The sequence below is a fragment of the Clytia hemisphaerica genome, unplaced genomic scaffold (assembly GCF_902728285.1).
Source record: "Clytia hemisphaerica strain Z4C2 unplaced genomic scaffold, Clytia hemisphaerica genome assembly, whole genome shotgun sequence".
Taxonomy (NCBI): domain Eukaryota; kingdom Metazoa; phylum Cnidaria; class Hydrozoa; order Leptothecata; family Clytiidae; genus Clytia; species Clytia hemisphaerica.
This window is the reverse complement of record NW_027104207.1, coordinates 367,776-382,748: the sequence shown is the minus strand read 5'-3', so window position 1 is coordinate 382,748 and position 14,973 is coordinate 367,776. Positions and strand designations below refer to the sequence as shown.

General features: G+C 34.9%; 2 protein-coding genes across 2 annotated transcripts in view; one reads left to right on the top strand and one right to left on the bottom strand.

Moving 5' to 3' along the window:
• Positions 1-14,973, bottom strand: part of LOC136815453 (N-alpha-acetyltransferase 50-like) — a 431,221-nt gene that overhangs the window by 344,639 nt on the left and 71,609 nt on the right. The gene's annotated exons all lie outside the window — the stretch shown is intronic.
• LOC136815428 (F-box-like/WD repeat-containing protein TBL1XR1) lies at positions 557-10,513 on the top strand. Its single transcript, XM_067071875.1, has 12 exons — positions 557-652; positions 919-1,064; positions 1,289-1,539; positions 2,626-2,755; positions 3,025-3,091; positions 6,236-6,333; positions 6,730-6,912; positions 7,347-7,421; positions 7,733-7,824; positions 8,225-8,390; positions 9,271-9,378; positions 9,812-10,513. Exons 1-12 carry the CDS (start codon positions 595-597, stop codon positions 9,863-9,865), a joined length of 1,428 nt encoding a protein of 475 aa, XP_066927976.1. The 5' UTR covers positions 557-594; the 3' UTR covers positions 9,866-10,513.

The window sequence follows — 14,973 nt, the reverse complement described above, 5'->3', positions numbered from 1 at the left end:
AACAAAAAAAGCTTTAGATAACTTCCTTGAAACATTGTAAAATTGTAATTTTTACCTTGGAAAGTACAAGGAATTGTATTGGTCTATTTTCCTTGGAAAATACAAGAACTCGCTTTAGGTTGTTTGTCTTTTTAATGTGTTTTATCTAATTTTTCTTTGAAAATACAGCAGATTATTTACATTAATTTTCCTTGGAAAATGTTCCTTGGAGAATAGAGGGAAATGTAAATTTGATGTTCCATTCAATATTCAAGAAAAATATTGTGGTTTATTTTCCTTGGAAAATACAAGACATTGTTTGCATATTTCTCATAAAAGTAAAAATTCATTTTATTTTTTCAAAATTGATAGCGAGCAAAACGAGCTTGATTATCATTGTAAAGAGTGGTCTCAGACGACGCTGGGGCGGCTAATGTTTAGTATATTGTGACAACACAGTTGGCATAAGTTTCAGTGGTAGGCAATGGTATGGTTTTTGGGATTACTTACATGTAAATGCAAAACTTTGATAGAGTGTCTTTTTATTCTGAATGCAATAATTCAAAATCACTTTTCTTTTTAGAGGCACATAATAAAAAACAAGCATGACTCATCATGAGTATTATGAGTGATGAAGTAAATTTTCTTGTCTATCGTTACTTGCAAGAATCAGGTATGTCAGGCTACTGGTACTGTGAATTCCAAACTTAATACTTTTAATTAGTCTATTCAACCAAAGCTCAAGGATGATTTTTTATTTATTATACATGCAAATAGTTTCAGTATTTTAATTGTTTTTCACAAATTTTAGTTAGTTGGTACTTTATTTAAACCTTTGAAATAATTTTTTAGCAGTTTTCTCATGGATCCAGTTATATCCTTTCTTCAGCATCTTTTTCAATAAATATTTAAAACTTTGAATATGTTTAAATCTGTTAGGCTATCAGCACTCAGCATTTTCATTTGGTATTGAAAGTCACATAACACAATCGAATATCAACAATACAGTCGTTCCTCCTGGTGCACTTGTAAATCTTCTTCAAAAAGGAATTCAATTCATCGAAGGTGAATTGTGTGTTACTGATGTAAGTGAAAGTTTTTTGTGTTATTTTTTTGATTTTATAAGACCTAAGGTAACATTATCTCATATTGAGATTGCTCTTTCTGTGTTTTGAACAATTTTTCAAATCATAAACTATTTTCAATTTGGAGAAAACCGGTACTTTCACTTTTGCCAACTTCATTAATCTGGATTCAAAAGCCAATACATACAATGTCTACATAATGTTTATAATTTTAATGTCTGTAGGAGGGGAATTTGTTAGAAAACCTTGATATTCTTGGGTCAATCCCTCTCATTGATGCAGTCGTGCCAGAGGCACTTGCTGAAAGAGTTCAAACCATTTACCGTTTGATCTCACAAAAAGTCGATGCTAAGAAGAAATTGAATCAATATGCAGCCGAACTTCAAGATGATGATGAATCTATTCTGCTACATGGTCATCGGAGAGAAGTCTTTGGCTGTGATTGGCATCCAACAGAAAATATTGTAACCACAGGGTATTATTTTTGTTTCATTTTCACTGCCAAAAATATTTTTATAGGGTACCCTTATTGGGACTAATTTTTGCGGGAACTAATTTTAGGGTTTTTCACAGTTTTTCGTCAAAATCGTGAAAACTTGAGTCCGCGACAAATTTTGAGAATTAAAAACCACAAAAATTAATTCCCACAAAATACAATTCCCACAAAATACAATTCCCATTTTATCGAAAAATTTGAAAAATCCCCAGGAAAACAAAATTAATTCATGAAAAAAAATTTTCATGAAAAGGGCAAAACCGCGAAAATTAAAACCCGCAAAAGTTCCAGAATAAAAAAAAACGCAAAATTAAAACCTGGGAAATGCAATTTTTTGGAAATTTTTTTTCGACCACGGAAATTAGTTCCCGCGAAAATTAGTTCCAATAAGGTACGTTCTATGTCACTAGATCCATTTTTATATGTAATCTTATGCCTTCAGTGAGAAACTTATGATTGAGTATAATTTCTCAGGTGCATTAGTATTATCAGGGTTTTGGGATCAATTAAGCATATCACCTTAAGGGGATTGGCTTGTTCTCTTTGTTCAAACAAAGGGAAATTATGTCTAAAAAACCCCTTAAAATTACGTATCTCTAAAATTTTCGCGGGGATTATATTTCGCGAATTCCGCAAGTTTTTCCGAAATTTGCGAAAATTAATCCTCACGAACGTTTTAAAAACCTTTGGATTCGCGATATTCGCAAAATATAATCCTCGCGAAAATTAAGTTTTGAGAGATACGTAATTTTAAGGGGTTTTTTAGACATAATTTCCCTTTGTTTGAACAAAAAACAAGCCAATTTCTCGCGAAACTCGTGAAATTTAATCCTCGCGAGAATTTAAAATTCCCGTCTTCGCAAAAATAATTCCCGCGAAAATTAAATTATATCGCGAAAATAAGTTCCTGCGAAAATTAATCCCTTTAAGGTATTATGACCATAATACATTTTCAAAAGACACTTTTGGCTGAAATAGATTTTCAAATATGTCTGCAAATAAAAGTCACAGTTGAAAGGTTAACTCTGAAATAATAAATTGGGTGATCTTTTTCTTTCAACTCAGGGCGGCAGATGGCGTTGCTGGCTTGTGGTATTTAGATTCTGAGGAGATCAAGATCATCGAACTGAACCATGCTCAAGATGTAAATAGTAAATTCACGCAAAGCTCAGATGTAACTAGTCTCACATGGAATGTAAGTTGTTGGTTTTCTTTTTAGTTTGTCTTTACTTAAAACCTTCTTAATGAATTTTCAACAGATCAATAATAGTTATAAACCAGAGATTGAACGCTGAGTATTCATTACCATTTAAAGACGGATAAAAATGCCAAACCATACATTGTCTAGATATCTTGAGGGGTTCTTTGTTGTCACAAAATGATTTGGCCTTTTGTTTTATGCTCAATTATTAATTCAAACGGTTAGGTTCAAAACTAAGAAAATCATATCATATTTTCCTACAGCCTGATGGTCAAACGCTAGCCACTGCATCGACAATCGAAAACGCCATTCGAATTTGGAACATGGAAGGTAGGTGTTTATCATTTCTGCAATTCATTATATACACCACTGCAATGACTTCACGAAATCATGCAACTTTTCTGTTTTTGTTTCACCCAATACGTCACTTTTTCTATGGTTTAAGGGACGTATTGGGTGGAAAGTTTAAAAAGTTCTCAGAAGAATATTATGAACTAGCCGGTACCCGGCGTCGCACGCCGGTTAAGCTGTAGCTGAACGCACTAAAAGTCCTTTGGGTGTTGAAGCTGGCTTAAAAAAGCGATCAAATAAAAAATAGAAATCTCTACAACATTTAACTCTAACCTTCCCCGCGTGTCTTATCTTTTAACCATATTTGGATTGTGTCCCCCCGTGACATAATTTTTTGTTTAGGTCAAAAGTTATCAGAAAGAGCATCGTTTACTGTACCAGTGTCGTTTGAAACGACTCTGCAGGTAGTTATTTTTCTCGCTTCGCTCGCGTTAAATATGCCGTCCAGTTTAAATGACAATTTTTCAGGAAACAAGTGATACTTTTATGGACCTACCTGGTTATGCATTTAACACATATACTCAGGTGAGTTAAGGCAAGTTCCAAACATATTTTGCGTGATGCGCACCGCTTCCCATTGTTCCTTAACTTTCGTATTTAGCTCAAAAGAAGCGTATCAAGGAGAGGATTTCGGAAAGTGCTGGGCCAAAAATTTAAATTAAGCCAATCTCAAGATATCGACCAAAAACTGATTTTGACGTTTGGAAACACGTCGAAAAAACACGTCAAAAAGACAAGTTCAATGACGTCGCTTTTTAAAACAGCGATAACTTCGATTCCATGACTACATTTAACACCAAATTTTGACTTGAGACGTTGATTGTTGATTTTGAAATAATGTATGAAAAAAGTTTGAAATTTTTTGATGACGTCATCATTATTTGACGTATTTTAGTTTTTACCGACAGTAAATGACGTCATCTAAAAAATTTGAAAATTTCTCAACAAATATTTCAGAATTGTTAATCTATGTCTCCAGTCAAAATTTGGTGTTGATTGAATTAATAGACTTGAAGTTATCGCTGTTTTCAATAATGACGTCATTTGAATCTTACTTATGACGTGTTTTTTCGACGTATTTCCAAACGTCAAAATCAGTTTTTGGTCGATATCTTGAGATTGGCTTAATTTAAATTTTTGGCCCAGCACTTTCCGGAAACCTCTCCTTGATACGCTTCTTTTGAGCTATATACGAAAGTTAAGGAACAATGGGAAGCGGTGTGCGTCACGTAAAATATGTTTGGGACTTGCCTTAACTCACCTGAGTATAATTGACATCTACGTGAGAATGAACGTTAAACAATCATTCAGAACACAAATAGTGACGATTTATTAAAATTAGTCGTTTGTTTCTTATAAAAAACGCTTAGAAACCAAAATTTCATGCTCTTGAAATATTCTTTCATATTCAAGACTTCGTGAGCATAAAAAAGCATCCATCTCATCAAAAAATTGAGTAATTTGGCTAAGAACATTGATGTATGCTTATTAATAGTGATTCTTATAGATAAAGATGCGTTTTTTGAGCTGAAAAGTTTTTTCACAAAAATCTGCTTGACCCATCTTTTACCTACTTTCATGTAAAAAATCAGAAAAAAAACAACGATCCAATATTTCACAATGTCCAAAAAACCCTTTTTTAGCCGTTTTTTGGCCCAAATTTGCCCAAAAACATTTTTTTTTCGAAAAATTCGGCTCAGTCACATTCGAGGGTTTATAGTTATGCATCTTTGTGCAAAAAGTCTTAAAGAATGAAAGAGCCAATCTCGAGAAAAGCTAATACCTAAGTAATGATAATGTGCTTATAAAAAATATTGAACTTGGCCAGTTTTTCATATATAAACACGCCAAGCAACCAAAATTTCATGTCTAAACACACATATTCTTCAAAAGTAAGCCCTCATGAGCGCAAAAAAAACATCTATCTCATAAAGAAATTGAGTAATTTGACTAAGAACATTGATGTATGCTTATTAATAGTGATTCTTATAGATAAACATGGTTTTTTAAGCCAAATAAATTTTTTTGCAAAAATCTGCTTGAGCCATCTTTTACCTATGATGGTACCCTACTTTCATGCAAAAAATCAAAAAAATTTAATGATCCAATTTTTCACAAAGTCCAAAAAAACCGTTTTTTAGCCGTTTTTTGGCCCAAATTTGCCCAAAAAATTTTTTTTTCGAAAATCGGGCTCCGTCACATTTTGGCCACCACCGTTTTGCACCTTTGTACCAAAAATCAAATGATTCCTATGATTCAATCTCGAGAAAAGCTGGTAACGAACGGACGGACGGACGGACAGAGGTGAATTTATAGGACCTTCACCCCACCGGGGTAGGTCCAAAAGTGGGAAGGTCAGAAAGAATATTGCAACTCTTTGTTTTTATCAGATCGAAAAAAAAGAAGACAATTCTAAGTTGCTTTTTTAAACCCTTGTCATAACTTTTCGAATTTAAACATAAAAAATGACGTACACACTTTTTAACAGTAACGACGACTTGAATATTTTTATAAGAAGAAAGAAGTTAACTAATTTTTTCTTATGCTTTATATCGCCCTTTGAAGTTTTGAATGCTGTTGTTGTCCACAAACTTTTTGATTTTTATGTTTTGATTTACTTTTGAAATATTCTTTTCTATGAAATGAAATTGTTTTGTTTTGGAAAGAATTCGAATGACATTAATAAATACGATCGTTAAATACATTCGAAAACATTTAAAACAAAAGAAGAGAGAAAAAGGCAAGTCTTGGCACAAATTGAAATTACTAAATGTAGATGGGCCTTAAATTTCAAAACAAAGGCTGTATAAAGTCTAAACCAAGCTCTATCCGATCTTTTGCAAATGGCGCGAATCCAAAAGAACAAATTTGTGGAGCAAGGGACTAAAAGTCATAATTTTAAAACACAAACAAAGCGAAAACGAAAGTGGTGACACACAGACACACAAAGCACCGCTATTACTATATAGATTGTAAAAAGAACAGAAAAGTGAAAAAAAAAACTGTGAAAAAAAAACATAAGATGTTATATTCGCAAATTATAGAGATTTTTGTTTATAATAAGAGCCTGTTCTTCTATTTTCTGAACTAGTTCTACCTTTAATTTATAATGATTTCTTTTAGGAAACCTACTAGCAACGTTGTGTGGCCACAAAGATACTGTCATGACTTTGAAATGGAACTCCAAAGGGAATCTCTTGCTCAGTGCAAGTTTAGATAAAGTATATTTTCAATGATATACAATTTCAGCCCCGTTTTCATAATAGATTCTCTTTCAGCTGAAAAAATGTTTTCATAATGAGCAGGTATTAGAATGTTCCAAATTCCTTTATGTCTCACGAAATTGCAGGCGCTCTCTAATTCGATCTTCAAGGGGAATTGGATTTTCATCGAATAACAATAAGGGAGCTTATCGAAAGGGAGCGTCAGTCGTTTATGAGAATTTCTTGTTGACAGGGACTTTAAGTTTCATCGAATAAGGGAGCCTATCGAATAGTAGAACATCAAATTAGAGAGCGTCAACACGTATGAGCTAATACAAAACAAGAGTAAAATGACCTGATTCCAATGAATTTGTATTTACGATTAATTCATTCATGTTTTGCCATTCCTTTAAGAAATGTATACTTTGGAACGCAGAGACGTGGCAAGCTCTGCGAGAATTCCAATATCATTCAGGACCTGTCACAGATGTTGATTGGCAAAACGAAGATATTTTCGCCAGTTGTTCCACTGATAAATTGATCTTCGTCTGTAAAATGGACAGTGATCAACCCTTACATACTTTACAAAGCCACACGGTATGGTGATGGTTGGATTTTTCTTTATGGTTGATACAATTTTGACTTTGTCTTTCCTAGGTTGATGGTTTAGATATTCGAGAAAAGGTTAAAAAGCGCCACTCATTATCTATTGCACCACCAATAATACTTGCTTCAGTTTAATCTCAATAATTCGAACTTAAACGGGAAATATAGCCTCTTCTATTAGAGAAGCCTTTTATGAGGGTTTGTCTTTGATGGAAATTTAGAGTTGATTTGAAAAAGAGAAAAATTCGAACGTTACAAGCTCCTCGAGATTAGCGAGATTGAATTTGCACTTGAAAATATCAGTAATAAAAACGTTAGCTCTCAGGGAAAGCTCAAAGTATGATAAAGTATGATTACTCATTTCGTAAGCTCTTTGTTTAGTAAGTTTAAGGCTAAGTTTTTTAAGGTCAATCGTTCTTTTATAGGCCGATATAAATTGTATCGAGTGGAACAAAAGTGGAGATGTGTTAGCCTCTTGCGGTGACGACAAACTTGTAAAGGTGGGCTTGTGTCATTTATTTCACGTTTCTAAAATTCTTCGAAAAGTGTCAATGGAAAAGTGCCTTTTGCAAATTCTCGTAGATAGAAATTAGGTTTGTTGTTGCCGTGTGTTCCGTCAGTGTCGAGGTTTTGAAAAAAAATTTTTTTATTTTATAAGGAAAAATGAATTGATGTTCAGCCTTTGACTGTCTTTAGAGAGCTGGAATCCGTAGTTCCAATCTTCTTTGTTATTATACTCAGTTCGACTGCCTTCTTCTAAGTATCGAAGCTTTGAAACCTTTTAATCAAAAATTCTTTCTCTCTCTATTAGTTATGGAATACTAAAGGAGGCTTCCACGATCTAGCTGGCCATACAAAGGAGGTCACTCAACTCAAGTGGAACAGGAAAAAACTACTGGCTAGGTATGGTATTCAAATTGACAGTACTTTTTTTCGTTTAAAAGATAATTCAATACCAGATCGATTTTAAACTTTCTTTGTGACTAGAAAAAAATTCCTTATTAAAACGCAAGCGGGGGGCTGTTGTTTTGATGAGATTTATCACAAAGGTTGTAACAATAAAGGTAAATGGGCTTTCTACAGTCGAGCCTCAATAACTCAAACACCAAAAATCATACCGTAGTCTCAGTATTGTAAGTGGATTATTTTTTAGCAAATTGAGAATCTAAAATGTTTGCATAGACAAAATTTCGTGAAACGGGCTCTTCATCACTCAATTTATTTAGTCTTGCCTAGGGGTTTCAATAAAAATCGGAGTTTCAATTTTAATTAAATTGATGTTAAAACTCCTCTTTTTTTCCAGCGCAAGCTATGATGCTACGATTCGAATTTGGAACACTGAACAATGTACGTGTTTACAAACACTCAACAAACACGAGGATCCCATCAATTCCATATCCTTCCATCCGGACGGTGATTTCCTCGTGTCCGGCGCTTTAGACGGCCTCCTCAATGTCTGGAACGTTCAGGTAATGAAATTTTTAACTTCGAATGTTATGCAATTTTCATAAAAACGCAAATTTTGGACATGTTGAAATGTTCAAATATTCCTCTACAATGTGTAATTAGGCCTACCCCAATTAGTACAGCCACGTTTATTCCAGATCTTCCGTTTATTTAGAGACCCGAGAGTACTTTAGGCGTACAAACTTTCGCGAGCAGAAACTTTAGCGAGGACGAAAAATCGCGAAATTTGCGACATTTACTTTCGCGAATACAACTTTCTCGAGATGCATAAATTTATTGTTGTCCTCGTTTTCAAACAGATTTCATTGCTATAAAATTACATATTCAAAATGATAATTGTGTTGTTAACACCTCATAAGACATTTTGAATTTCAAGTACTTTTGTTTTAGAGTTAATGTTTGCTTTTTGGGAATTTAAATTTGTTTAAATGTATAATTTCATAGCAATGAAATCTGTTTGAAAACGAGGACAACAATAAATTTATGCATCTCGCGAAGAGTGTATCTAACGGAAAAATATTTTTCGCGAGCACTTTCTAGAATTTTTAAAGACATTTACTTTCGCGAAAAGGGGCAAAATTCGCGAAAATCGCGAAAGTTTCTGCTCGCGAAATTTTATACGCCTAAAGTAGTCAATTTAATGAGAAACCAAATAAATTGCATTAACCACAAGTAATTATCCCCCTTTATGTAAAAATTACAGGTGTGCTTGACGTCTGTCTTTATCAAGTTTCAGTACGAATCTTATGGGCTTTTTAGAGTTACAATGGAGTCCCGATGCTTCATAATTTATGTTGAAGTCAGGCTATACAATATAACTATCAATCTTAATGACATCGAGTTCAGCTTTCCCTAATGGTTTTTCATTCATTCTACTTTTAGACTGGAGCTTGTATACACACCAAGCGGAATACAAATGGCACGGGAATTTTCGAAGTACAATGGAGTCCCGATGCTTCTTACATCTGTGTTTGTCAAACAGATAGCGATGTAAGGAATATTTCTCTACACGTTTTTGACAAGTATATTATCTTCTGTTTTGAAGGGACGCTCAGGATCTAAGCTCTAAGATTACCTATTCCTCTGTTATGTCTTTTAACGAAAAGTTTATTATCAACCAAAATGAACATGGTTCGCTCAACTTCTCGCCTAAGTCGTCTGTTGTTGTTCCTTCAACTCTTATTGCAGTAAAAGTCAACTATTCGTAACTCCCTTTGGTGTGTGCAGGACCTTATGAAGAATAATACACGGGTTTCGAATTAAATTTTTGCATAGCTTTTACTTTTTATGCTTGTCACTCGCTGTGTTTTCTTGATATTTTTCGCGTGCGTAGTTTAATTCAAAACCTGCGTATTGTTTAATTCACTGCATCGAATTCCAGAAATCATATATATTAACGTTGGCTCTATCTTTTAACTTGAAGGTTCGAATATTAGACGCGAAGAAGATAACGGCATCGAACAACAGTAGCAGCTGACGATAGGTGCGACGAATTGTTAAGTTGGACGTTTGGTGGCCAATGTTGCGAGACGAGACATTTGCTGAACATTTGACGAGTCCTTGTATGTGTAGAAAACACATCATCTAGTCATTCAGCAAGTCACCTTCATGTGATCTATTCGAACATTGAATTCCAACTCTCCTTGTTTTCAAAAAACGTCGACGCTCCCGAAAGAACCACATCACACCACGCGAGGTGTTTGTTGATAAAAAGACAATTTACATAAATGGTTTTCATAGCCTAAGGATAAATTCTGGAGCAAACTGGTGAATAGAATAGTCAGAGAATATTTGATTTCGAACATAGACGTTGCTTGAAAAAGTACACATAATTATTCTAATCCAAGGTGTGTCCGAGAAATTATTTTTCGTCATTTCGTTGATTTTCAAAGAAAGGTTATAGTGAATATTTTTCGCCTAAAAGGATTGTTAATGTTCCGTTTTTTATACAGGTTTACCAAGGCTTGTGCGTCAGGAGTTTTATTTAGTTTTTAATTGTTTTTCTAATTATAGGCTTATTATTAGTATGCTGTGATATATAGAAAAATTTGAACATAAATACAAGGACTTTTTTATACCAGTAAATATAATAAAAGCCAAGTTCATGTGCAATTTGTTTTTAAAATATTTGTCTCATTTCTTTTCAATTGTTTCTTTGGAAATGAAATAACTCACATATGTGATGCCGTGGTGAGGGGGTGCTGCAGGGGGGCTTAAAGAGACATAAAAGTAGTAAAATGTAAACATTGCGCGAACCACGTGTCATTAAAGAGAACAATTAAAATCACGTGTCCAAAGCAAACTTGTAAAACAATTGAACAATCAAAATTAGCCATATTTGGTTTGATTTTTTATTTAGACATATGACATTTGTTTCGATTTTGTATTCGCTGCATACAGTTTGTTTACAAATTTCGCAAGTACTGTTACGTCCCTTTAAGCAGATTTGACTGATGAGTAAACTTAAAAGAATAAGATTTTATCCCTTTTGAATAATTTCACTTTATTTAATAGCCCCCAGAATGTCGAGTTATCACTCGTCCCGAAATTTTTGATCACACCATTATCACACAAATAGCTGGGGTGTCACTGTCAAAATTTTTGCGAGCGGTCTCGCTGCGTCATCCGACTTTTGAACCTTACCTCTAGTTCTAAAGTAACCCTTTCTCCGTTGTGTGTGTTTTTGAGGGTGTTTCCACAAATTAAGTGTTTTCCAGATTTAACAAGAAACTCCCAGAAACCACGGGGGGGGGGGGGAGCTAGAGTTCTTAAGATACTTCACTACCGGGTGACCCACGAAAAAGTATAAGGACATGTTTTTTTTTGACACCGTACCAAAATCAGGTTTTCGAAAATCGTGAAAATCACTTTATATTAATTATTTCGTCATTCGCATGATGAATTCTCAAAATTTTGATATGTATTGAAATTTGGGCTTTAAAATGAGCTATTTGAAATTTTAAAATTCGGAGTATTTCAGGATTAATTAATCATGGAGTGTTTTGGATCATATCTCACTCCATGACTCATTATTTGGTCCTGAGGAAGTTTCTATGCATTCCTGAGGTAGCCTAAAATCATAAAATAGCCTGAGGAGTAATTTTTTTTAAGGCCGGAGTGAGTTATGATCAAAACAAACAAAGGACTTTTTTAATCATTTTTCACTCAATTTAACAATTCCCGTTTTCTTTAGTTCGTTCCTTTCTTATCAACTAAACAAAAATCTCAAATCACTTCCCCGATTGATAGACTTGTCAGGAAAATATATACGATTAGAATTAGCACCTAGATTTCAAAAATGATCAATTTGATCCCATTTTCCTCCGGTTTTTTCCAAAAAAAAGAGGTCGATGTGAAAATTCAATCCTTTAGCTACACCCTGATATAAGTTTCGTATATAAATTGGACACGACAAAGGCCAAATATAGAGCCGACTTTATAAATCCCAAATAGACTATGATTTTTTTCATCCTGAAATACTCCGGATTCAACAAGCGATATCTTAAGTTCCATAAAAGCTATTAAGATCGGACAAAAAGTATCGGACAGAGCTACTAATCTATTTTCTTATTTTTGAATAACGATAAGAAAGGGTTCAGCTGTCTCTGTTAGTGCCGATTTGAACCGGGTTGGTTGAAAATCGGCATTTTGGTACAGTCAAAAAAAACATGTCCATAAGAGTTTGGAGGGTAACTGTGTCCGAAAAAAAGAAGTCTTTTTTGACGTTTTTTGACTGTTTTTTATAATGACTGTTGACTTTATACCTCCATATCTCGATAACTACTTTTCTAAAATTAAAGAATGATACATCAAAATTTAAGTTTGCCTTTCCTCTTTACCATGAAAAGAGAATTTAGTTGAATTTTCGGACACAAGTTACCCTCCAAACTCTTATACTTTTTCGTGGGTCACCCGGTATAATATAATTGGTCATTTGAAATAATAGAGATGACGCCTTTTTTAGAAAAAGAGTAACAAAATCATTCTGTATTATAAGTTAAAGGCTTTATTTTTACATAAGTGTTTTCCTTTCATAACAGACACGTATTCCATATCAGGGTAGGCGGCTTGCATCCACTAACGGATTCGTCCTCCTTATAGATACTACCTTTGGTTTTTGTAGAGGTCTGCGATTCAGACTAATATCATGGCAGTGTCTTGCTATTGTTATATTATGCTGATATAAGCAAAGAAATGTTTTTCTTTTCCTCTTTTTTTACTCTTTCTAACCAATCTTGCTCCACATCCGTGTCAATCCAATGTTAAAAAGCTTGTGAATTTAAATTGATGAGTAAGCAAACGATATCACTCTTATTAAAAAAAACCTTTAACGACCAGCAAAATCAAATAAGACTAAGAGCTTCAGGAGTTTGTAAGAGCTTAGCTGACCTGAGTTCCGGGGGGGGGGGTACTTAGGCAAAATAGGTGCCAGGTATGTTCGAGCCATAAGGGTACCTTTTCTCATTCCTCAAAAGTCTCTCAAAGGGGTAAAAATTCAAAAGTTAATCTCTGAAAGGGTCCCAAAATCACGAAAATCAAAAATTTCTCTCTCAAAGGGTCACGATTTCCAAAAATTTTGACCAAAATTGGGTGAAAATCAAACCAAAATTTGGAAAAAATGGACCAAAAATTAGGAAAAAGTCTCTGTCTAGTCTACTCAAAGGGTCCCAAAATCACCAAAATTTTGTCTCTCAAAGGGTCGATTTTCGGCTCGGACATACCCGTCACCTCGCAAACCTAGTACCCCCCGGGCCTCTGAGACTAGTAAAATTAAAAACTCCAAAGGTAGTGACCCGACCCCGTCCCAACCGACCCGTTTTTATTTCCCGATTTTCGTATAGATCGGATTTACAACAGGGCGGCACTTTCACTTTAACTTTTCGACAAAAAAGTGACCAAAAAAGGTGAAAGCTTCTTCGTAAAGACGAAAGACATGTATCTATTTTTCGGATCCGGTATGCGGGAATAGTGTCAGGACCTGCAGGCGACCTGGTAGGGTTGGGTTTGGGTGTGGTTTGGGTGTGGTTACGTATCAGATTAGCTAGGAATTGGGTTATTATCAGTTAGGGTTAGGGTTGGAGCTCGAAAAAAGCACTCTTTTGTGATTTTCTCTTAATACAGTCTGGTCTGCAGTTTGTACATTATAAATAGCCATCAGAAACGCTTTCTCGGCATGAATCCGTGGCGCAGTGGATAAGGCATTGGGTTTCAAAACATCGGAACTTTGCATTTAGTGGGTTCGAATCCCACCGGTGACGATCTGTCGGTAAGTCATTCAGTAAGTTAGAAAACATAGTAAATAACTCACACAGAACCAGAAAGTCAGAAAAACTACGAACAAGAGACTGGAAAGTACGAAATAAGTCCAGATCTGTCTTTCGTCTTTACGAAGAAGCCACGACCACCAAAAAACTGCAAAAAAGTTGACTGGTGACAATCTCAATATCAATCACTCTCTCATCTCTCACTATCATCAGTGACAGTGTTGCCTGGACTGTTATCCCTCGTTATCCCTCTCTCTTCTTGGCGTTTTGTCATTGGTAAGTTTTTTATGGCGATCTTCTCTCAACACCTCTCAGTATCATATGATCAGATTACCGTACCATCGTACCCTCTCAACTCATTGTCATTCGCTGAAGTTGGGCGTTGACCGGGTTATTATCTAAATACCAACGACAATCCTATCAAAAGGGGTCTAAATATTTAATTTCTTTTAACCATATTTTAACGGTTTTTTAGAACGTGTTAAAAATCACTTGCTCCTGAAGTAGGGAGGTCGGGCCTTACGCGTGCGGCAGTAACAAAACATAGATTTTCGAAAAAAAATATTCAAGCTTACATATCTCAAGGAAGGAAGCCTCTTTTAACATAAGTATTTTTTCCAAAGTGTAGAGAATTTATTCAGCTTTCTTTTGCAGAAAAAATCAGCACATCATGTCTTCATGTTCCTTCAAAATTTGAAAATGAGTACTCGCGGGTGAATTTTTCAAACTTCTTGTTCGCGGCACGGTAAAATTTTTTATCCGGGGGTTCTAAAATCCAAAGCGCTAGCCACCCGAAACAGCTATCGACCTGGAATTTTTTGCATCGTTCCCCGCAATAGTTTAGCTTTTGAGACGTACCACGTTGGTTGGTTGGAGCCACGTATATTTTTCAGGAAGTCAAATTATGTACTTAAAATGCGTTTTTTTCATTGAAAAAATCAATTTTTTTTATCGAACGTGAATTTTTTAGAAAGAACAATGTTTTTTCTTTCCAAATGTGAAAAAAGTAAGAATCAAGCTGTTTCCGGTGGCAAGCGCTAAGGGAAAGATTATGGTGTAATTACCCCCGTTTCAGCTACATCTACCGAAAATAAAACTCGCACCAAACCTCTCGCGCGGAATTTTTCATTAAACACTTTCGCTTTTGGTGCCGTAATGAAGGTACAAAATGGGGGAGAGGATAATTACAAGGTCTCAAAAGAAGGTTGTCTACTGCTCATTCCGACATCGACTTATAACCTGACTGAAATTCGAGCCGTTACTAGCAACCCTGCGGGGCCCAAGGCGCCGAGTATGCACCCGGCACAGTGACAAGCCGTTA